Source organism: Microchirus variegatus (assembly GCF_963457635.1).
Source record: "Microchirus variegatus genome assembly, chromosome: 16".
Classification (NCBI taxonomy): Eukaryota; Metazoa; Chordata; class Actinopteri; order Pleuronectiformes; family Soleidae; genus Microchirus; species Microchirus variegatus.
This window is the reverse complement of record NC_139817.1, coordinates 24,705,298-24,729,090: the sequence shown is the minus strand read 5'-3', so window position 1 is coordinate 24,729,090 and position 23,793 is coordinate 24,705,298. Positions and strand designations below refer to the sequence as shown.

Genomic DNA, 23,793 nt, shown 5'->3' with positions numbered 1-23,793 from the left:
TCAGGAGCGTCGTAATCTGCATATATCTTGAGTCGTGCAGACAGGGCTGCCAGCTCTGTGTCGATGTCCAGTCGCTCTTTGTCCGCCTGTAACTGGGCTTCTCGCATTGCAATCGCCCGCTTTTCTCTCAATGCTGCTGCCTTTACGACAAGAGCTGCTCTGTCGGCCTCCACTTTCATGCGTATTGAAGTAATGGAGGATATGCGAGAACTCGCTCGGCTGCTGCGACCGGAAGCCCTGCTGGATTTTCGTCTAATAATCAAGTCCTCGCGGAGTTCTATTTCTTCGACCCAGGCCTCCACTTTTGCCACAAAGTCTCGGCAGCCGGATGCTTTGGGCTCAAAACAGGATGTCTGGTCTACCTCCAGCTTGTCATCGTCCATGTATTGGATCACGTCCTGGTTTAGATCAGTAAATTCATCATGGAGTTTTCTGTAGCTTTTCATTTCGTCTTGCTTGACGTGGCCGTCGTCTACCGTAAGACATTCTATCTGATTCGATTTTGTGGTTATTGATCTTAGCTTTGATCTTCTTGCAGTGATGCGTTGAAGCAGGCCGGGACCCTTTTCTGTAGATGTGCGCATCCCCGTGGCTGATGAGCCTTCCTCATCGCCGGTCTGCGAATCTGCCATTGCTGGTTTCGTGTCAGTAACAGCAGGGAGTGAACACACTCACCGGCTTCCTTTCTTATCCGGCAGCTGACTCTGGCTTTCCTTGCTCTCGTTGCAGTATAATCCTTCTTCTTGGGTGATCGTGTCCGCACCCAGATCCAAATCGTTGTGAGGTTTTTGACACTTAATTCCAAAGCCACTGAAAGTCTTCAGCTGTAGTAAGGTTCCAATGGGCTTGACTCGTAGGTACCAATCGTGAAGTTATCACCAATGCATAGAAATATTCCTTTAAATGTTTGAGATTGTGAATGACGATCAATAGGTTCAAACAGTAAGACGACGTAATCCAATATCACGTAGTGACCTGATGGTCAAAAACACATATTACACCTAACTTAGTACACCTAAAACGGACACATAAGCCCTAACCTGCTAGATATTCTCAGTACATATCTCTCAATGCCTCTTTGTATCATAGCCGGCAAAGATATCAAAGTGTACATGGTGCCTTTTATCTAAAGAACAAAGGCTACAAAGCTATTTTTCTGATAATTTTTAAGTGCATAAAGGAAGAAAGTATCAATTTGTTGTTAGGTGATTAACAGTCCTTCTTGTGTCCACTAGATGGCAACTTGATAAACAAATATTCCGCCCATGTACAAACACAATGTACTGTTGATGTTGTCAGAATCACAGCTGATGTGTGTGCTTGCTGTATGGTAAGAACTATCAGCCTATATTGATGGTTACAAATTATCAAGTGGGTGTGCATGTGCAATCATTTATATATACACACAACATTCATATATATATATGGAGAAAGTGTATATAAATTTGATATTTTATAACATATGTCTGGGCTTACTTTATCAGGAAGAGATGACAAAACTTTTTATTAGAACTGCTCCAAACAAACAGCTTCAGGAACTTGAACAAGTCTCATGAACAAAATTTCCACCAAAAAAAGTTAACACTTCAGTTAACAAACAAAAACCATTAAATTAAGGATTCCAGGTTCCTTGTGTTCCATTTCACTCTGAACACATTTCACATCACAACTGTCTTTACATTAGACCCCAACATGTAATGCAAATGCTCTGCTGCTTGCACACACACACACACAGCTCTCTTAACTCACACTGAAAAGATAAATACAAAACTTTTACAAAAACATTTTCAAACACCAACTTATTAGAGTCAACTCAGAATAACTCAAGAACTTCAGAGTTGTCATCTTTGTGCCCTTACAGGTAGAACAGAAGGTCATCCAGATGCATGTTGGGTTCTCTGTGGATGCTCTGGCCCACAAGGAACGCCAACTTGTGGGCGTACTGGCAGGGAGCCGGCACTCGGATGATTCCCTAAAGCCCATTGAAAGTACAGCACATTATTATACACACACATACATATATGTATATGCACTAGGGGTGCAAAACTGAACCGTTCAATACACAAGCCACAGTTCAGCTTGGGGGCGTAAACTGCAATATTTCAGTACATTTAATGTGTATGAAACCATAAACGTCACTTTCATTTAGATGTAATGCCACTACTGGCTGAATTTGTTTTGCTCTTTATGTTGTGAACACTGGTGGAAGCATTCATGAGTCATCATGTCTGAACAGAACATGTTATTTTATCACAAACGGTGAACTTTTCAAATGTTTTTCTTCTTGTGTGCAAAAAACCCCCCCAAAAAAATACAAACTGAAACCTGGAATTCCAAACCACAATACAAACCAAACTGTGGGCTTGTTGAACTGTTGCACCCCAATAAACATATACACATTTCAGTAAAATTGCACCCATTTTAATTTGGGTTGTGAAAATGTCTTCTGCCACACCCACAGGTTCATTAACAGCAGTGATGTCGACTTCAGCCTACCTGCCAGTTGTAGTACATGTGGCACAGCTTGTAGGTAAGCCGCTGCATGTGATCAGGCTTCAGTCCACTGGTGTCGTACACGACATTGTAGTGGGTTGGGGACACGGTTCCAATGCGGACAGACTGACTGACGATGTAAAAGTCGTACCTGACAAATGTGGCGACAATTAACCACTACCTCTACACACACACACACGGTGAAACGATATAGAATCAGCAGAGAAACATACCACTCAGGACGGGTGACCTCTATGTCGATGATGGTGCCTGGGGGAGGGTTGGCGACTTTGCCATTGATGAAGGCGAAGAATCGGCTGCTGATGCGTTTCTTCACCACCACCACACTCAGCTTTGGCCTACAAGGAGCAGAAGGAGAGAAAACTCGTGGTCAAATTACTTGGATGTGTGAATTTTCCCACTTAACTACATGCAAATCAGCATCAAAATCAGTTACTTGGTAGTTTACATGATTGTTTCTGTGGCTGCTGTCACATTATTCAAATTGTAGACTTGAACTTGAACATGGTAAGCTCACATGTAGTCCTGCCCCATGGACTTGATAGAGTCCATGATCTGTGAAACCTCATAGTCGACCACACTAGCCAGCTGGCCATCACCGACTCCATCTCGGTACACAATAATGCGTGACGGCAGGCAGCTGTTGAACTTCAGGTAGTCTTTCAGTGCAGCTAGAAAACAGGTGTGTTAGTTATTCTTCAATGTTGACAAAGAACTAATGTTTATTTGAAAAATGTTTAACAATTTACCACTCAAAGCCATCTTCAGTCCGTCCATGATCTCCTGACCTTTGTGCTGCAGCACACACTTTGAGAACCATCTGAACAAAGAAAACAAACAAACAACCACAGAGCTGTAAATGTAAACAACCTAACGTAGACTGTAAATAAAGATATGGTTAATTGTCAGTCAGTTGGCTCTGCTGCAGAAACTAACCTGGTCATGTTCTGGTTGAGGCTGGCCACCAGAGCCCCAATGGACCTTTTCCCTGCAGCAATGTCATGGTAGCAGTCAATGCCAACGATCATAAGCTGTTTGAGCTGCACAAAAAGGTGAGAACAGTATTACATCGCTTTTTTTTTCCTTCTTCAGCCAACAGTGCCCAAGAAAAAAAGAAATAAAATGAAATGAATTCTCATTTTCCTAGAAATCATCATTATTATTATTTTTTACTTACAGGGATTTCCACACTCCACAGTTCCCCTCCTATCTTACAAGCCATTTGAAGGGCGATTTTGGTAGCCACAGTCATGAGGGCCTGAGGTTTGCTGAGGGTACGGCCCAGCACACACTGGCTGGGAGTGGGACAGTCCACACAGAGGTACTTCTTGACACCATCGTACTTGTCCTTCCTGTTGCTGGGTAGGACCACCACCACCTGACGCATGATAAAACAGTGGAAGGTTTCATACTGTTTTGTGAATACATCCACACATCCATATAATATGACAGGTACATAATGCTCTTTATGACGAGGATCGAGTACAGTCGCGATGAAATACAGCAGATCCAAGTAGATCTTAGAAAAATGTGTTGACATCTGAAGAGCGCACTTTTTATTGTTTTCATGCCGTGGCCTCAAGTCGCTTTAGCGCTGTAATTAAGGGAACAACAGATGCATCAGATGAGCTGATCGCTTTAGTTAACAGCTCAAAGCAGGACGCCCTGCTGGCTAAAAGCCTGTTTGAGATAAATAAATTACCATTGCATCCTTCTACTTAAATGCCCTGCTTTCATGGTAGAATATCACTGTAGCATGAACTTTTCATAAGGATATTCTTGTCAAATATCCGTAACTTAACAGTCACTAACCATCTGTGTGTCAGGTCCAACATTCTGCTGCAGAGCTCTGAAGAGAGACTCTTGATGATCCTGGTACTCAATCCTGAACACAAGACCAGCTCAAGTTAAAAAAAATCTCTGCCTTGACAAATAAAGCCAATATTCCAGCTAGCACTCACATGGTTGCTCTCTGCATGCGGATACCAAGTGGACCTGACACTTTGCCAAGAGTCTGCAAGAGAGACTGGGCTTCATTGCCATTCCGACGGGTGTAAAAAAGGAGCCAGTTGTTTAGTGGAGGAGAGGAGATGATAGGCAACCCACGCATGGGCTTGGTCCAGTCAGCTGACAGGGGGTCGTACTCATACTAGGTGACATAATTAATTGCGTCACTCTCTCAATTAGGATCACATAACACTTCAGATTAGTACATTAAAAAGACACATTAAAAAACTACAAGCATAGTATACCGATCTTGAGCCCTGGAAAATCCTCTCTGCCGGGAGAACTCTGCCATTCAGATTGAGGAGCTGCTTATCAAAGCTGAGCCCCCACTTATCCAGCTCCAACTGTGCATCAGCATCCCTGCAAAAATAATTTTAAGGGTTTAAAATCAAAGCTTTGGATTTTGATGTCTCAAGGTGTTGACAGAATGTGTTTTCCCCAGCATTTGAATACACAAAACTGCTGAAATGAATTCCCTGGCAGGAAAATGTAGACTTGACTGAATTTATATTAACATGAACATAATATTCCTTGAAATTGTATCACTGTGAACATGTGAGATATTCAACAAATACAACCCAGTGAATTCAGACAATGATCATCACCTACTTCTGTATGTTAGAGACAAATCTGGTGAGGCGTCCCTCTCGGTCCACTGGGCCCAGTCTGGTGTGAGTGGCCAAGTCCTTCATGATCACAAAGTCAGCTCGCATCTTATCAGTCAGCCCTGTCAAACACACCAATGAAACTCATCACAGATGGTCAACATCATTCACCATGGACATGAACCAACTATAATGAGCCTCCCAAAAAAAAATAAAAATCAAATATTTTGTTTTGGTCACACTGGTTGAACCGTTTCCTATAAATTGATTAATATGTGGCAACACAGTGAACACTGACCATCACAAGATTAAAAAAAAAAAACCCACAACGAATCATTACATTCACTCATGCCTTTGCCCCGCAGCTCTCCCTCTCACACAGACACATATTCAATAGTAATTACTGAGTTGAGTATTTGCCAATTATTGTTCATTGTGTTTGTGTGCAGCTCATTGCACCACCCCTTTAAGTTGAAAAATACTGTAGGTCTATAACAAGTATGAGTAAGTATGAATTTGTAAGGGAAATGACAAAAAGGCAGGCCTTGAGATTGTGGCGGTGAAGGCAGTACGTTGGAAGAATTTGGGTGCACCCAAATGTTACTAAAAAAAAAAAAGTCAGTGTGAAACCCTGAAGGCAGTAACCTGTAAGGTAGCACAGCTCTGGGATTAGCATGGCAGGACCAGGTGGAGCAGCTCCTGGAGGACCCACCATCTTCTTCACGTGGCTGACCAGTAGCACCTGGTTCACATCAGTGATGTCCAGGTTGTATTGCTGTAAATAAAAAAAATTATGTGTCAAGTCCGTTATGAATAATTATGTACCGCATATTTAATTTTTTTAAGAGTAGCGATAATTGTGCAGAACTCGCAAAATCGAGCGGATTTTTGTTCATAAAAACGAGCCAAGCAAACTGGACTGTGACATAATTGTATTTTTTTTTTTGCTCAGGTTTGTTTGCATAGTTTTTTTTTTCCACATCAGCCTAAAGGTTGTGCTGAAAAAAGGATCCAGCACATGGTAGATTTTATTATTTTCCCAGTTGTACTTTTATAGAATAAATGACACCTACAGTCTTGTAGTAGTTCTTGAAGGAGATGTCTGTGTCTCCCCTCTTGAATGTGTTGATGGGCGTGTGATCCCATGCAATATCATCAATCCTGTAGGTTTTGTTGTTGTACCTAAAAAAAGAAAAAAGTGAGTGACCCCACAGATCTTTACAATGAGTTGCATTCTGCACCCTGTATTTAAAATGATGAATACTGATACACATATTTGTGTGAACTGTCCTACTTTGTGAGGACTATGAGTCCAACAAGCTCCTTGGTGCAGGCTTCTGGGAATCGTTGACTTCCACACTGCTGCCTCAAGTTGATCATAAAGTCAAGGACCGTCTCACTGCGGAGGACTTTGTGACTCACGTCAGTGCACATCATGATCGATGACTCGTATGCCAGAATGGTGGTGGAGTAACCTGGCCAGATGGTCAGTCTGAAATAAAAAACTGAATCTCAAATACTGCCCATAAGCACTTAAAAGTGGCCATGTTCAAATCTTATTTTCTATCAAAAGGAAACAAAAGCAGGATCTCAGTTTAATAATTTTAAAAAGCACAAATTATCTTTCAAGACACAAAGTCTGATTGAATTTCCTCATTTTTACAATAAAATGTTCATTTAAATTTAGTAAGGTGTCAGTAAAGTGTCAGATTTATAAAACCGTGCCTACGTGGGCTGCCCGAGAGGCCCCACCACGGGGGCTTGGCAGGTTTTCTGGGGGAAACCCTGAACAACTGTTCCAGATGGTTCTAAATAACAGAGAAAACTAAATAACCTGTGTTGTGGGATGTTGAGTGAATCTTTGGGGTTGTAGTAGTTGCGTCCAATCTGCTGCATGTTGAGAATCCTCAAGATCCTGCAGAAATTAAATGACATCCTTCATGAAATGTTTGATATTTTGACAAAAACATTGAGAAAATGTATGCATAGCATAGCTTTTGTTATTGGATTCAATAATACAGTTCTGTATCAACATGCAACCACTACACACTTTACTGTGGAGTATTTATTTTGAGAGGGGCGACCTGCCTTCTGAAGATGATGTTGTACAACTGAAGACATACTGGTGATGTCGGTGGAAGTTCATTCGTCAGTGTGACAGTTATCTTAACCTTTTCCTGATTCCTTGTTTCGCTGTGAAGCACAGTCTCCTGACATTTGAGCAAAAGACATTTTATCACTTTATTACTATTAACATAAGACATATTGTGCTTTTTTCAGAGTACTCTTCACTTTACAAAGAAACAAGAAGGTAAGAAATGTGTGGTAAACCTTTGCTTTAACAGGGTCTCTGCAGGTTTCAACAAGTCAAATTTAAGACTTTAAGACTTTTTTAAGACCATAATGAATACAATTTATGACCCATTTCACATCCTTACTGGCAAAAAAGTACAAAAGACATGAAGGAAAATTGGAGCCACAAATAGTTGAACTTGCAATTCGGTTTAGCTGTGGGCTTTCATTAAGTTTTTTCCGCTGCTATGCTAAACTGCAACACACCATGGCGCACGCACAGCACACTAGCTAGTGGTGCTGGATAAATTCTCACCGGGCAGCACAGGTGGCCTACTTTAGTTCCGTGTTGTAGTTCTGTTATTGCATCCTCAATAATAGAAACATTTCAAAGCGAGACTGAAGTTTATGCATGTTTTAAATAAAAGTCACGTTAATAGATTTTTAAGACCTTTCAAAATTGTATTTAAGACCTTTTAAAAGAATTTAGGGGAATTTAAGACATTTTAAGGCCTTAAATTCAAATTATTGGATTTAAGACTTTTTAAGACCCAGCAGATACCCTGTTTAAGTATTATTATACCTTGTTGTGCAATCTGTGAGGCAGAAAGAGCAGAGCTCCATCAAAGCTCCGTGCTGAGCCAAGAGTTTCCTCATGCTGGAAGAGGAGAGCAGATCTCAAACGACGAGACTCCATTGGTGGATTGAAGTCCACGTGGTACTGATACAGAACCCACTGGGGACGGGACATGATCCGGAAGAAGTTGGCTGACAGGTGAATAGGCCTTCCACTTGTTCCTGAAGAGGTACACACGGGTCTAATAAGTGACTGACTAACTCCACAGTTACAAAATGTCTATTTGCTGAAAGTGCTTCTGAATATTAATAGCAAGTGTTGACAGACCAGACTTGGAGTCCTTCACATGCACCATAGCCTGCCGGGTGTTGACCCCTACATCATTAAAGTCACGACGGCGTCCACCTCTTTCTCCAAGTTTCACCTGCTGAAACCCAGCCGATATCTCCACAACAGCTGATGAACAGAAATCGAGACGGTAAAGACCCTTATTCAGACAAAACTTTAAAGCGGCCATAGAGTGGTCCCATCACACATATGTTATGTTATATATATATATACACAAAAACTTTTTTGGCATATGCGTTGGGTGAGCAGCTTCATAGGGATGAACGGAAGCGAAGGGGCGGAGCTCTATCCAGTTCATATTATACATCCATGAACATAACGCAGTGCAGTTTCAGTACAAACATTATTCCAGTGAGTACATTACCTTGGTGAATAAAAGATGCATTTTAATATTATATAATAATAATAATGTTTAATATAACATTTTCTGGGAATGCAGTTACGAGCCAATGATGAAAAGGTTACATTTTGGTGGTAATCTGGCCAAAATCCAGATTAAGAATGTTTTTTTTAATCAACAGCCAACATTTGGGGCAGTCAGATTTGGCAGTCAGTATATTGACAGTGAAGAATTGCCTTGATGGAGGATTCTCCCACTATACGAATACCAGTTTTCAGTATAAAGCAGTAAACTAATATATCTTCTTATTTAGTTCTATAGTTCACTGCCTATCACAGTAAGTTAGTGTTTATTTGCATTTCCTCAAGGCTTTTCACACTGGTTTTGACTGTACCTTCTGCAGTGAATGGCCCCGGACCTTTCTGCCTCCCACGACCAACAAGCTCTCCTTCAGCTTTAGGAGCAGGTGCAGGTTCAGCCTCTCGAGCTTGGCTCTAAAGGGAAAGTAAAGAAAAAATATCTGGTAATACAGAGGCAGTCGGATGCTTTGAAAGGGACATAAATCAGTTCGGCGTCATTTACAGGATCTTCCCTTTTAGGTTTTTGTAATAGAGCAAATAATCTATCTTGACCAACAGCAATAACATAATATTCTGCTAAAGGCTACCTCTCCTACACAATACTGTTATGAAGTTGATTCGAGTGTTTATTTACAAAATCAGTGTATAACAGTAGTGCTACACGTGATGTATGAGACGCACCTATTTTTTAACACTTTTTTTTTTTACATTTCATACTGTAAATATGAGCATTATAGTTCAATAGCTTCCAGGTCATGTGACCTACTGGGTCAAAATCAGTGAAGGACAGAAGTGCTACATGTGCTGTGTGAGACACACCTTTTTTTTAACCACATTTTAATACATTTCAATTTTTTTATGATTTTATTTATACATTTCATGCAGTAAATATGAGCATTATAGCTCAATAGCTTCAGGTCATGTGACTTACTGGGTCAAAATCAGTGTAGAACAGTAGAGCTTCATGTACTGTATCAGACACACCTCTTTTTGTCACATTTCAACACTTAAAAAAAAAAAATTCACACACAGGTACATATGAGAATTATAGCTCAATAGCCTCCAGGTTATTTCACCAGCTGGCTCAAAATCAATGCAGGGTTACACTTGTTTAATGAGACACACATCTTTATTTTCTTTTTTTTCAACCCGCCCCAAAAAATACATTTTAACACTGTTTTCTTTTAATAAACATTTAATACCCACGTTTTATTTTGAAAACCGGAAGTTTCCACGAGCTGCAGTAAGCTAGACAAAGCATTTACCGTAAAATTAGCAATAAAGGCGCACTTGAAATGTTGGAGCGAAAACGAGAGTGAGATGAGGGTTGTGTTATGAAGGAACACCTTCACGAATTATAAACACAACTACATAAATGAAACGAAGAGAAAGCTTACATTGATTTCATAATAAAAACGTGTGCCAATTCCAGTTAAAACTTTATTTTCTAACTCTAAATGCACATTTTAAATGAGTCAATCTATCCATCGGCACAGATTTAAATTAAGACTGCTCTTACCGCTCCAGGTGCCGTGATCTCTTGACCGCGTGCCCTGCCCCTGGATCGTGCTCGTGCGCGACCAGTCATCTTGGTATCCTGTCAAATAATACAGCGACCACCAAAAACAAACATTTAGCAAATACAATACAGATTATTATGATTATTAATATTCATAATAATAATAAACATTTCATAATTTCTATGAAACAATTACAATTGAATACGTTGATTTTAATCACAAGATCTATAAACGTTCCTGAGTTGTAACAGAAATGACGTTTTTTCCTCTTGCAGACAAAATGGCGCCTGCTAATTAAGTGAGGGCGCTGCGCATCCAGTACAGACTAGCATGCTAACAAATGCTACCACCAAATTGCACGTTTTTTTCCACCATCTTTGACTGACAACACCGAAAATGGTGTGTTTATGTGGCACGTTAATTTGAAACACGAGACCCACTGTAGTAGCAATAGACTGAAATACTGTAATATTGACTTTCCGGATTGATATTGAGCCAATCAGCATCGATTAGCAGCGACAGGGCCTAGCTAGCTGGCTGATAAATTATGATTCCATTTTATGCAAATTAGATAAAGAATATGTTGAGTTCTCCCGAACTAGTTGCCTTCGAAAAATGTTAATTTTAACAGAACTGCTCACCCTTGAGATAGTTCTTTTCTTTCACTCCTCAGTTTGACAACCTTCCTCCAGGTGCGCAGGCGGTGAAAGAACCTGCAACCGCGAACGTAGTGTCAAAGCCACTTCACCGAGAAAATTAATGCGCCTCCGCAGTTTCCACCCAACTTGTTTTTTGTTTTTTATGAATGAAAAACTGTTTGAATGTTTGATTATTGTTTACAACAGGTGCAATAGTTCCAACTGGACGCTTCCGATTAATGCGTTTGTGGGCAGTTCTGAAATCCGAAATGCCAGCGGACTACTTTTGTAAGCGGATTGATCCGTTTGACCTAGTGGTTCTGTGTCTGCTTCTGTTCAATCACTACAGTCTCAACTGCGGCCGCTAGATGGCAGCAGTGCTCACACTTTACTTCCCTTTTCTCTGCCACTGAAACTCAGAGCTCAAATCCACACATGGTGGTGTTTTCCAGTGAAAAAGCAGTTTGAAAAATGTATAGAAAGTTTGCATTTGTTTTTGAAGGGCATGTTTTTGTTATTTACTTTCATAAATATACAGGGTTACGGCCCAAAGCTGATCAAATGAACCATGCAGCACAGTCACTGTATCAAACATGGCGGAACTTTGACAAAACACACACTTCAGTATACTCCATTATTATCATGGGTCTTCATCACTACCTGTAGTTCGCTACGATTGGTCGATCGGACGAGCCAAAAACCCCATATGTCTGTGCAGAGCATGGAATACAGTTAGTGATGGGAATTCCGGAATTCCGGCTTAATTTATTACCAAATGATGTGTAAAATGGATAATTACTGTAAAAAAAGAAATACAATAATGCATATGTATATGTATATTATATGGATTTATTAAAAAACGTAACATGGAAAGTAGGCATACATCATTTTAAAATAAAAAAGACCCATTTTAATTTGACAAAAAAGTCAAATCTCTGACTGTGTTTATTATCTCTAAATGTGCAACTATGTACAGTGAAAAAAACACTAAATAAACCAAATATCAACAAAATATAAATTAAAATGTGTAACCATGCCCACATGGCGCTGAGCGGAGTGTTCGTCTTCTCTTGGACACGAGTCATCTGGATTTGTTCTTCCATCCACCTTTCATGTGCATAGCAAAAATTAAACGTTAAAAAGACGATGCCACAAAAAACTATTTTTAAATATAACTTTTATGTACATTCCTTAATCTCATAGCTCCCACACATTCCCATGTTCTATCAAAACAAACAGTCAAAGTATTACACTAAACAGACAATACACTCAGTTAATTATGGGTTATTTTTGAAGGACAAATGTTAAAGGGACAGTTCAGATTTATTGATGTGTTAGGTATTGACGCATTGCTCCCACCTTGCTTGGTGGCACGATTGGCAAAGTCAGTGATAAATAACCTCATACAAACACACACTGAAAGATTATTTTCAAATATAAAGACAGACATCAGGAAGGATTTTAACTTTGAAATAGTTGCATTATTTGTAAGAATCCATCCATTTGTTTTACGGTGGCCCTGAGGTGCAAAACACAAACGCAAATCACAAAACACAACACAACACAAATCAAAAACACAACACAAATCAAAAAACACAAACGCAAAAACATTAACTCAAAACGGAAACACAAATCACACAATGCAAACACAAAAGCAGAAAACACGAAAACATTAACTCACAGCACAAACACAAATGCAGAAAAGCCTTTCTGTTGTGTTGTCTGCTTTTTTCTTTGCATTTTATGATTTGCGTTTCCGTTGTGAGATAATATTTTTGTGTTTTCAGCATTTGTGTTTGCGTTGTGTGATTTGTGTTTGCGTTGTGAGTTAATGTTTTCGTGTTTTCTGCTTTTGTGTTTGCGTTTTGAGTTAATATTTTTGTGTTTTTGATTTGCGTTTGTGTTTTTTTGATTTGCGTTTGTGTTTTTGATTTGCGCTGTGTTTTGTGATTTGCGTTTGTGTTTTGCACCTCAGGGCCACCGTAATTTGTCGTAATCCATCCACCTTCTACTGCTTTATCCTCCACGTGAGGGTCACAGGGGGCGCTGTGCCAATCTTAGCTGACGAAAGGTGGGGTCACATCCTGGACAGGTCGCCAGTCCACCACAGGGGCACACATAGAGACAAACAACCATTCACTCACACACACACACACTCATTGTTCATTTAGAGCAGGGGCCTCAAACTCAAAATGTCCTGGGGGCCAGTGAACTTCTAGGCTGGTCATGACGGGGCCAGGCATCGGTCAAAGTCAAGAAATATCCAGGATAAAATTGCCTACCATTTCAAAGCAAAAGTGTTTGTTTTGATATGTAGTTCACAAAAAATAAAACATTTATGATGCAAAATGAATCTGTTAATAGAATTATTTATTATAACATAACAACACAGGACACGATTATATACACTTAAATGTTGAATGTATTAAACAATATTAAACAATATAATTAACGCAACCTAATGTATTATTATCATTTTGAAAACTTTTCATTATCACTTTAAAGTAAGTGCAGGGCCGCAGGACATCGATTGGGAGGCCACATGTGGCCCACGGGCCGCGAGTTTGAGACCTCTGATTTAGAGTGTCAGTTTAAACTAACACAGACACACACACACACGCACACACACACACACGCACACACACACGCACACACACACGCACACACACACAGGGAGAACATGCAAACTGCATTACTTGTATCATGCAAATCGTTCCACTGTTAAACTTCACTGTGTAACTTACAAAATCATCATAGTTTTAAAGTTAGTCATCATTTCCAGTCTCATCCAGTGAATAAGGTGCACATGCACACAATTCTAAAGTTAAACAAGAGAATATGTTTTCTAAATAACTGTCCTACAGTTTGTGGCTGTACAGACGCAGTAATATATATGACAGTGGCACAAAATCCATGTTGGCATTCACTCAAATTTTAAGGGATAGTGCATAATTTAATTCCTTTCCTCGCTTAAAACAACAAGAGAAACAACAAATCTTTTTTTTTTTGGCACATTACATGTACAGCGACATGTCTACTTGGCGCTGAGATCCACCACCAGGTGCTGGTAGGCCAGGGTGTTGCCTTTGAAGGTAGCAGACAGCAGAATGTCCTTGTTGTCGACGGTCACCAGGCTGAACGATCTCGGGGCTCTCATGTTGAGCTCCTGGAAGGGCTGGAAACGCTGCGTGAGGTCATCCCACAGATAAACCCTGGAGAAGGAGAAATCACTTCCGAGAATGAGGTACTGGAGGAGGCCCACGGTGAAGGGATACACGGCCATGGAGCCGCGAGACGGCAGAGTCTGGATCTCCGTGAAACGCTGACCTTCCCAGCGGAGGATCTTCGAGTCGCCGATGAAGCGCGTGACACAGAGGTAAAGAACTCTCCTCACCACAAAGTGCTTAACCATCTGAACGTCCGGCAGCTCAGTGATCTGGGTGAAGAAGGAAAACTGCTTCTGGCTGCGGCTCCACTGGTACACGACCGGTGGTTGGGAAGCGCTGGACAGGATGAGGTGAGGCTTTCCCGCCACGTCGAGAAACTCCACATGAGTGTCCCGATGCCAGGGATGGAGGGACTGGTGGGAGTAGAAGCCATTGCTGTTCCAGCGGTAAATGCTGGTGGAGCCGGCCTTGGAGCTGTCTGCGACCACAAAGTACCACTCGTCGTCGATCTGGAAGGTCTCCACAAAGTTTGGCTTCCTCACGCGAGTGGTGTCGATGTCCTGGATCTTCACAAAGCGCAGTGGACCTTCTTCCCACCTGTGATAACATTGCATTTCATTAGTTTTGCTCGGATGAGATTGACACCACTCTTAGGGCACTTTCACACCAACAGCAGTTGGTTCGCACCAAACGATCCATTGGAACCAAAAACTCTAGTTGGTTTGGTTTTCGTTGGTGTGAAAGCATCAATCGCACTCGGGTCCGCACAAAATCAAGCGGACCTAGACCGCCAAAAAGAGGTGGTCTGGGTCCGCTTGACTCCGCACCAAATGTCAGACTCTGGTGCGGTCCCTCTGGTGAGAACGCCAACTCGGGTCCAAACCATATTCTGCAGTAAATGCCATGGACATAGTCTACCTTGTAGGTCTTTGGAGCAATCTTCGTCTCATAGTTAGCACGACCACATTCATGAAAATAGCGCGTCTCCTCTGCCTGAAATGACGCGATATACGTCTTCGCCGACTCCAGTGCATCAGCAGATTGTTCTCCAGACGCGACTCATTCTCAAATTGGATATTTTGCCAAAAATGGCCAATACAGAGAATGTAATAAACGAAGATCAGAGCAAGTAGCAATGTGTGAACGTGTTGCTCCATAGTGAGTCAAAATTGGCGCTTTTCTACCGGAAGATATAAACACATCAATTTTGGCCAATTTTGGTTGGTTTGCTGGTGTGAAAGTGGACCACACTGGAGTCATATGTTACATAATAACACTTGTATTGCCTGGTGCGGATCAAATAATCCAACTAGTGGTGTGAAAGCGCCCTTATTATGTGTGTCAGAATCTGGCATCAGTCAACTGTTGATGAGCTTAGCAGGCTAGCTAATAATTAGTCCATGACATAATGGACATTTTTTTTTTTTTTTTTTTTTAATTTCAAGGACCAGTGTGTAATATTAAAGGTGCCATATGTAAGAATGTGGCCAAAAACGGTTACTACATTCAAATTCAAAATACCGAGGTCTTTTAGGTTTCGTTTTCTGACATAACTGGCAACCCGTGTTTGCTCGGCAGCTGAAACTCTACTGACTGCAATGATTGGTAGACGGCGGTAGGTGGCGCCACATGACGCCAAAACATGATTTCAAAACATAAACATGATTTGCAGTCTGCAAGACATTTTTTTTTAATGCAAATATTTAGTCTGTACTGTTGTTGTTGGTGAGTTCAGTTTGTTATATGAACATTATTCCTGAGTCTCTGTGACATATTAGGAGGATTTTATCATTTATTACATAATGCACCTTTAAGGCAGGTTTATTGGCCAGAATTGAATATATATATAGTATGCTTGTTTAACTGTATAATAATAAAAATCATAGGATTTTTGTAGCACTAGAATAAACCTTTTATGTGTGCATTAAATCATTGGTTCTCAAACTTATAAATAAAACACTGAGCTCTTGAAACAACACCATTATCACCAACGTTAAATGATAGTGCTGAAAATAAGCCAAGCTTTTCACAGCAGGCAGATTTATTCTCTAATCCTCATATAATTCACACATTGGTATAATGAAATTAGATAAGGTGACTCTTACTACTATTATATCATTTATTTCTTATTTGTTTAATCTTCTATACACTCCTCTCTGATCACATACTCTTGTATATACAGTAGAACAGTATTTCAGATTTGTCCTTTTTGTAATATTTATTGCCTATAAGGCAATTTTCCACATTAATAAATGAGCTTTAAACATTAAGATCAAGTCTCACTTGTAGATATGAGATCCACCGAAGAGTTGTGCCACGACCATGTAAAGTGTGTTGTTGATCACCACAGGTTTGCAGTACACAGCAGAGCGAGCTGTAACACAAACACCCACCAATAGAAATCGTGATCGTTGTCCTCATGAAAACAGTGTTCGGATAGATTGTCATAGTAAGCGACTTACAGGTGATGTTGTGAAACTTCCTGAAAACCAACTCCACATGGTCCCAGACATACACAGCACAGAAGCCTGTATCGGGCTGAGCAAAGGCCACGTACTGATCTCCACCGAACTCGTAGGACTCGGCAGACACGGAGTGGAAAGGGAAGGTTTCATAAACTGCAAAATCTGCAGGAAGAAAGAAGAGCGCGGAACTCTGGAATCATACCCTGTGGAATTCTGAGTAATGACCAAACCACTGCCAGCGTCTCCACATGACACACACACACACACACACACACACACACACACACACACACACACACACACACACACACACACACACACACACACACACACACATTCTTGTACTTGCTGCATACTGAGGACTGGGTTGCTGACAAAGTGAGGACCAGCATTTCCACTTTATAAATCAACACAATTACAAATATCTACAAAGAACTAGTGGTTGCAGTACCATAAGATGTCTGCAGGTGGAGCCCCAGAGCAAAATGGGCTTTTTTTTTTTTTTTTTTTGGTCCAAAATTTGACAAAAACGTCATGCTATACTGTCTTCCAAAATTTGAAAAAAAAATGAAAAAAAAATGTGAACTTTTTTTTGAAAAAAATATTTAAAACACATTTGAAAAAAAAAAAAAAAAAAAAATGTTGGTCTAAAATTTGACAAAAACGTCATACTATACTATGTCGTCCGAAATTTGAATTTAATTTTTTTTTTTTACAAATTCAGTATAGCATGTTATAGCAACCTAAGGAAGTTATTTCAATGAATACAAAGCGAGGACCGGCCAAAATGTCCTCACTCCGTAAAAATGTCCTCACTTTGTTGGTTAAAAACCCTCACTGGTCCTCAGTATGCTGCAAGTACAAGAACACACACACACACACACACACACACACACACACACACACACACACACACACACACACACACACACACACACACACACACACACACACACACACACACACACAGCTCTTTGCCTTCTGCTGTGCAAGACACTCGGTTTTTGCTTCTATGTTCTTTTACGGGTTGGATATCTGTCATTTAACGCAGCGTTACGTAGACTGCAGCTAGGAAACTTGGAGCTGTGAGGTGCAGGAACAGCAGCAGCTTTATTTGACAAATGCAGGTTTACTTTTAGCAGTAGAATCTAAGGGTGAATTCCAATTCCTTTGCTTAACCCTCAATCTCAAAAATGTTCTCCCTCTAGTCCAAGTTCTGTCCTGATTCTCAGAAAAATTAAGTTGAGGCCAAGTTTAAGGGCTGTATCGCCCTCAATATTGAGATTTTCAGAGACCACCCTTGGGAGCAAGGGCTACCCAGAATGCTTTGCGTGTTATATAATATAACAAAGATGGCGCCGAAAGCAGCGAAGCAAGTGCGATACAAATGAAGTATTTTCTTTGTTAATAGAGATATAAAAATGATCTTAGTTTAGGCCCATATTATGGATTACTGACGTCATTGTTGCGTAACATTTATTTTTATTTGACCATCTTTTGTCAATAGTCGGCCGGTGTGGTTTACTTTTCAATAAGTCGTGGTGTGTGGTAACTGTCAGCTGAATATTTGTATGAGTATCATCTTATAACTAACTGACAACCTAATAACTGACAAACGGATCAGAATAAATAATCCTGACGTAAATGTCTTCTTCTTCTTCTTCTTCTTTTTTGGAGTTGACAGACTGGACGCAGCGTTGGCGTTATTCTGCCCCCTACAGTCTGAAGACGTATCTGCATTTAAGGGGTGTCCCATTTCTAAGTGACAAAATAACCCTCAACACTTGGTTTTGAGGCCAGTTAAGATTAAGGCTTGAGCTTGAGGGTTAAGATAGGAATTGGAATTGGCCCTAAAACTATTTCAGGGGTGCTTCTTGGCATTTTGTAGCCATAGTACCATTATATAACATAAAATGTGTCACTCTCAGTCCAGCCACAGACAGAAAAACACACATACTGCTATACTGAGAAACACAGAAAGATAATGTAACTGAAACGATTCAAATGTTTAGAGGAGAAAGTATAAAAGCAAAACCTGCGCTGATGCAGCTGAAGTCTCGCGGCACGAGGTCCTGGATCCTGCGTCCCTGGAACTCGAAGGGGCTGGCACAGTAGATGGCAGGAACAGAGGTGTTGGTCTTCTCCATCCAGTCCACCAACCATTTGATTTTACAGTCACAGCGAAAAGAGTTCCCACGCAGGTCTCTGAGTAACACACGGAACTCACAAGTGATTGCAGCTCTGACCTTGTAAACCTAAACACGTTTAATGCCCTGAAATCACTTGATTTCATTCATGCAGGCAAATATCTGAGAGATTATACCTCACCCAGTCCATTGCACATGTTAGAATACACTTAAAGAAGCAGTGCAACTCATACAATGTACATTCCCACTTGCCAAAAAGTGACTGCAGCTCTGACCTTGTGACCTTAAAGGGACACTGTGTAGTATTTATGGGTTTATATGACCCAAAATCCACTTTTTTATACTTATTATGTGCTCCTGCATTGTCTAGTCGCTGTATAATAGTTTTTGTTTAATTTTCGTAGTGTTTCAAAAAGTCATGTAAAATAACATAACTGTTAGCAGAGAGACGCCATGTTTCTACAGGAGCCTGTAAGGACAAACACGAGAGAACAAACCAAGTGTCTCTTTACTTGTAGCGGAAGTCCCGCCTCCACTGACGGAGCTAATACGATATACAAAATACAGACTTATACATCTGAATAAATACTAGAACCTCATCTGCTGACACGGAGAAAGACGACGACATTTGACCGGCTGAGGACACCGTAGCGCTCAGGGAAGGGAGGGGGTGAGCAGAGGAGCAGTTCTTTGTTGTACATTTCAGCCTCTCCTCTAGATGGCACTATAACTACTACTTATAACTTACTATAACTTACTACTTACTTCACCTTTAAGGTTTTTCTTGACACATTAACCAATCTGATCCAGAAGAGTGTGTTTGTCCACTGAACCCTCATGAGACAGTTCACCAGTGTCTTCCAGAGACAGACTGCAGAGTCAAAGTCAAACTTACAAATCTGTGAGGATGTCGAGGTGTTTGAACAGATCTCTCGGCAGCTGCTGCAGGTTGTTGTTCGAAAGGGATCTGTGTGGAAGAAGACAATGTTCTCATCGTCTGTATTTGGCAAAAAAAAACAATCATCTTAGCCTGAGAAAACACTCACAGATGAGTCAGCGATTTGAGTCCTCTGAAGGTGAACTTTGACAGAGACTGAATGTCATTGTTCTCAATGAACCTGTGGACGAGGATAGATAGATAGATAGATAGATAGATAGATAGATAGATAGATAGATAGATAGATAGATAGATAGATAGATAGATAGATAGATAGATAGATAGATAGATAGATAGATAGATAGATAGATAGATAGATAGATAGATAGATAGATATGCAGTTTTGACTGATTATTAGCATTCACAGTGGGTAGCAACAGTAATGGTGGTGATGCAGTGAGGCCTGATGCTGCAGCCACACACACACACACACACACACACACACACACACACACACACACACACACACACACACACACACACACACACACACACACACACACACACACACACACACACACACACACACACACACACACACACACACACACACACACACACACACACACAGCATATGCAGCTTCATCACTCTGCAGATGCAGTTGAGGGAAGATTTACTGTTTCTTTCACTGAAGCCTCTGAAATCTTTTTTTCAGGGGTTTTATTCACTATCCACAAATGAGCCGATCTAGACTAACTGTCATTTTCACCAAAGTTCTGTATGTATCACTTCATCTCACTGAGGTGCACACGTACAGCATCACATGATGCAGCAGCAGCATCACAGGAAGAGGAGCTTTGAGTCTTTCTTATGAAAATTGCAGTTTCCATGTACATTGTTGTATGGAAGATGAATTTAAAAGTAGTCCCATTTTCTGTGATACAGATACTCACAGGTACTGAAGGTGAGACAGACCAGCAAAGGCATCATCAGATATGGTGGTGAATGTGTTGGAGTTCAAGAGTCTGTAAAAAAAAATGGAGAAAATCCTGATGAAATATTTTTTCTCTGAAGTTGCAAATGTTCTTCTAAAGCTGGATGAAAATGACCAGCGACTGGTTTTAATTCACAGATGATCTATAAGAAACACACACAAACTTTTATGGAATTTAGGGGAAAAAACAAATGTTACGTTTTGAACAATAAGAAGACTGCATTTCAAATGTACACAAACACACAAACACACAAACACACAAACACACACTCTCGTGATCGCATCTGAGGAAATAAACAAGCCTTTGTCTGTGCAGAGCACAAACTGAAGGGAGTCAGTCATTGGCAAATGACACTGATACAGAGACACTAATTACTGCTATGTCACCACTGCTTTCAATAACCATTCATTTCAAGCAGCTCAAGTCCTTTCATTGTCACAGCCAGAGACAGAGAGTGTGTGTGTGTGTGTGTGTGTGTGTGTGTGTGTGTGTGTGTGGGTGTGTGTGTGTGTAAGTATTGTGACTGTATTTGCATATGAAGGTAACTTAAAGGTGCCATATGTAGGAATATGTAAGTGGCCAAAAACAGTTACTACATTCAAATTCAAAACACCGAGGTCTTTTAGGTTTCAGTTTTCTGACGTAACTGGCAACCCGTGGTTGCTCGGCAGCTGAGATTCTACTGATTGCAATGACTGGTAGACGGCGGTAGGTGGCGCCACATGACGCCAAAACATGATTTCAAAACATAAACATGAATATGCATATTTAATGCAAATATTTAGTCTGTACTGTTGTTGTTGTTGAGTTCAGTTTGTTATATGAACATTATTCCTGAGTCTCTGTGACACATTAGGAGGATTTTATCATTTATTACATAATGCACCTTTAATGAATGAATGAATGAATGAAAGCTGTGTTGTGCAGATCACAGGCAGCACTCACAGGAACTGCAGCAGGTGCAGGTGCGAGAACGCTCCCTCTGGGATAGTAGTGAAGGCCGCGTTCACCATGGTCCTGTTCAAGATAAGACGACAGAACACGGTGTCACTGACAGTTAACGGTGTCATTTCAATGCCTTCTTCACTTTAAATATCAGTCTTTTTTTAAAAACTAGGACACACAACTTCCTTCTTCACTTCTTTACTTCTCTTCATTTGTAAAATGAGGCCACCTCCAGCAGCCCCTTGTGTCCCAGTCCCTTGATACCACACAATGCTTACGCTTTCCATTTCATTGTCCATTTATCAAACATGTTTTTGTACTTTCTTCGAGCTATAGGAGCAGCAGCTCTGCTGCAGACCTACATAAACTATAGTTCAGCATCATTCTGTCTGCTCTGCACCTCTCCACACCACAGTGCACCATATCCATATATACTATATTGGCTACAATCAGTGTTGAGATAATAGAGGGTGACATCAGTGAGGTAGTCAGGTTGAGGCAGGTGAGGAACAGACACACAAAGCATTTTTTCTACTTACAAAGAGATGATTCCAGGAGGGAAGCTCTTGGGAATGGCCTTGGTGTCCACACAGAAGGCACTGTCTTTGGTGCAGGAGCAGGTTGCAGGGCAGCGGGGAATCTTCGGGGCTCTCCTGGCGTTCAGCTCCCTCGGCAGGCAGAGGCACAGGCACAGGAAGGACAAGCAGATCAGCCTCAACCGTTCGGGTCCGAGCGCCAACATCCTGAGGAGGCTGTGAAGTTTCTGCTTCTGGAAAGTGGTTTGTGTAGAGGCGATGGTGGTCACTGCAGCACCTGTGATAACGCTGAGCACAGAGATGGGAAGGGATGGAGTGGAAGTCGTCCCGTGGATCAGTGGGAGATCTGCTGCTGCTGCAGCTTCTCTCTGCTGTGAGTGTGAGGAGCTGCTGCCAGAGTGCACACTGCAGGAATGACGAGCAAAGCTGTTTCTCCGCACCAGGACTTGTAGGCAGCGTCGCTGACAATGAATTATTTACTGTTGCACGGGCAGAAAGCCTTAAAACAACTGCAGCAGGGACTGAGGAGATGAGGAGATGAGGAGGAGGAGGAGGAGGAGGAAGTGGTCACATCAGCACTGAAGGAAGATTAAAGTGCCAGGAGTCTGCATGTTCTGCTCTTATCAGGTGTTAAGCTGCTGCAATCAAGGAAGAGCAGACAAGGGACACACACACACACACACACACACACACACACACACACACACACACACACACACACACACACACACACACACACACACACACACACACACACACACACACACACACACACACACACACACACACACACACAGACAGAGAGAGCGTTCTATCAAAATAAACACACTCACTTTCATTTGCTTAAAAGTGTGGAAGTATTAGTGCCATCTAATGGTGAAACTGCCCATTGTAAAAATAAATAAATAAGTATTTGTACTTTAATATGTGAAACGCACGTTCTGGCAAAAATGAAGGCTTCTTCTTAGCGTAAATATGCAATACTATTGTTATTTTAAAGTACCCTTATACAAACATACTTATGTTATGGATAATATATTTCATTTACATCAATTACATAGACACTCATGAATGTTACACACTGGACCTTTAAAACATATGCATTTCATAAACAGCCATTGACAGTGAAAATATATTTAATGTTCATTGTACCAGAATCTGATGTTGTGAGTAAAACATGAATGAAAAGTACTTATGTTATAAGTTATTATGCTATAGTCTGTCTATGTGCGTCCAACAGTGGTGACATCATGAAGCGTATATTTTTTTTATATAAAGCTCACACAGAACTGATCTTAGAAGCAAAAAAACAATGAGGAACCAGTTAATCATTTAAAATTTGGGTGGAAAAAAACCCCAAAAAATACTATGTACATAGTAGTAAATTCATACAACAACTACAAGTGTTACTGACTTTTTAACAGCAGAGGGCGCCGTCGGCTGTGAGATAAAGTCAGTGGAGTGCAGAGGCCAAAGTGGAGTCCAGTGAGTGAGAGGCTGGATGTCAGTGCCAGGCATCACCAGCCTTTCCTGCACAACCACTCAGTTGTTTCAGAGACAGAGACAGAGACACTGTAACTGCTGTGTGTTCACGTCTCAGCTCATCGTCACAGACAACAGAGGTGTCACATATGACGCAGAGCATTCTGTGATCTTTAGCACAACTGTCTTTCTTTCTTGCACATTTCTGGAGTGAATTCAAACATGAATCAGTCAGAAAATGATGGGGCGGTGCCTCC

General features: G+C 40.9%; 2 protein-coding genes across 2 annotated transcripts; both read right to left on the bottom strand.

Annotated features, from left to right (window-relative positions):
• Positions 1-1,855: 1,855 nt before the first annotated feature.
• On the bottom strand, positions 1,856-10,351 carry piwil1 (piwi-like RNA-mediated gene silencing 1; the record flags this gene model as incomplete). Its single annotated transcript, XM_083903285.1, has 20 exons — positions 1,856-1,972; positions 2,497-2,644; positions 2,727-2,852; positions 3,032-3,185; positions 3,264-3,334; positions 3,451-3,554; positions 3,692-3,892; positions 4,327-4,399; positions 4,476-4,663; positions 4,767-4,881; positions 5,131-5,248; positions 5,772-5,901; positions 6,200-6,308; positions 6,421-6,618; positions 6,961-7,041; positions 7,215-7,336; positions 8,002-8,216; positions 8,323-8,451; positions 9,078-9,177; positions 10,283-10,351. 20 exons carry the CDS (start codon positions 10,349-10,351, stop codon positions 1,856-1,858), a joined length of 2,568 nt encoding a protein of 855 aa, XP_083759411.1.
• A 3,604-nt stretch (positions 10,352-13,955) lies between these two features.
• lgi3 (leucine-rich repeat LGI family, member 3) lies at positions 13,956-22,260 on the bottom strand (the record flags this gene model as incomplete). The annotated part of the gene is made up of 9 exons (XM_083902120.1): positions 13,956-14,685; positions 16,372-16,462; positions 16,551-16,715; positions 18,589-18,758; positions 19,596-19,667; positions 19,747-19,818; positions 20,532-20,603; positions 21,519-21,590; positions 22,058-22,260. 9 exons carry the CDS (start codon positions 22,258-22,260, stop codon positions 13,956-13,958), a joined length of 1,647 nt encoding a protein of 548 aa, XP_083758246.1.
• Between the last annotated feature and the right edge of the window lie 1,533 nt (positions 22,261-23,793).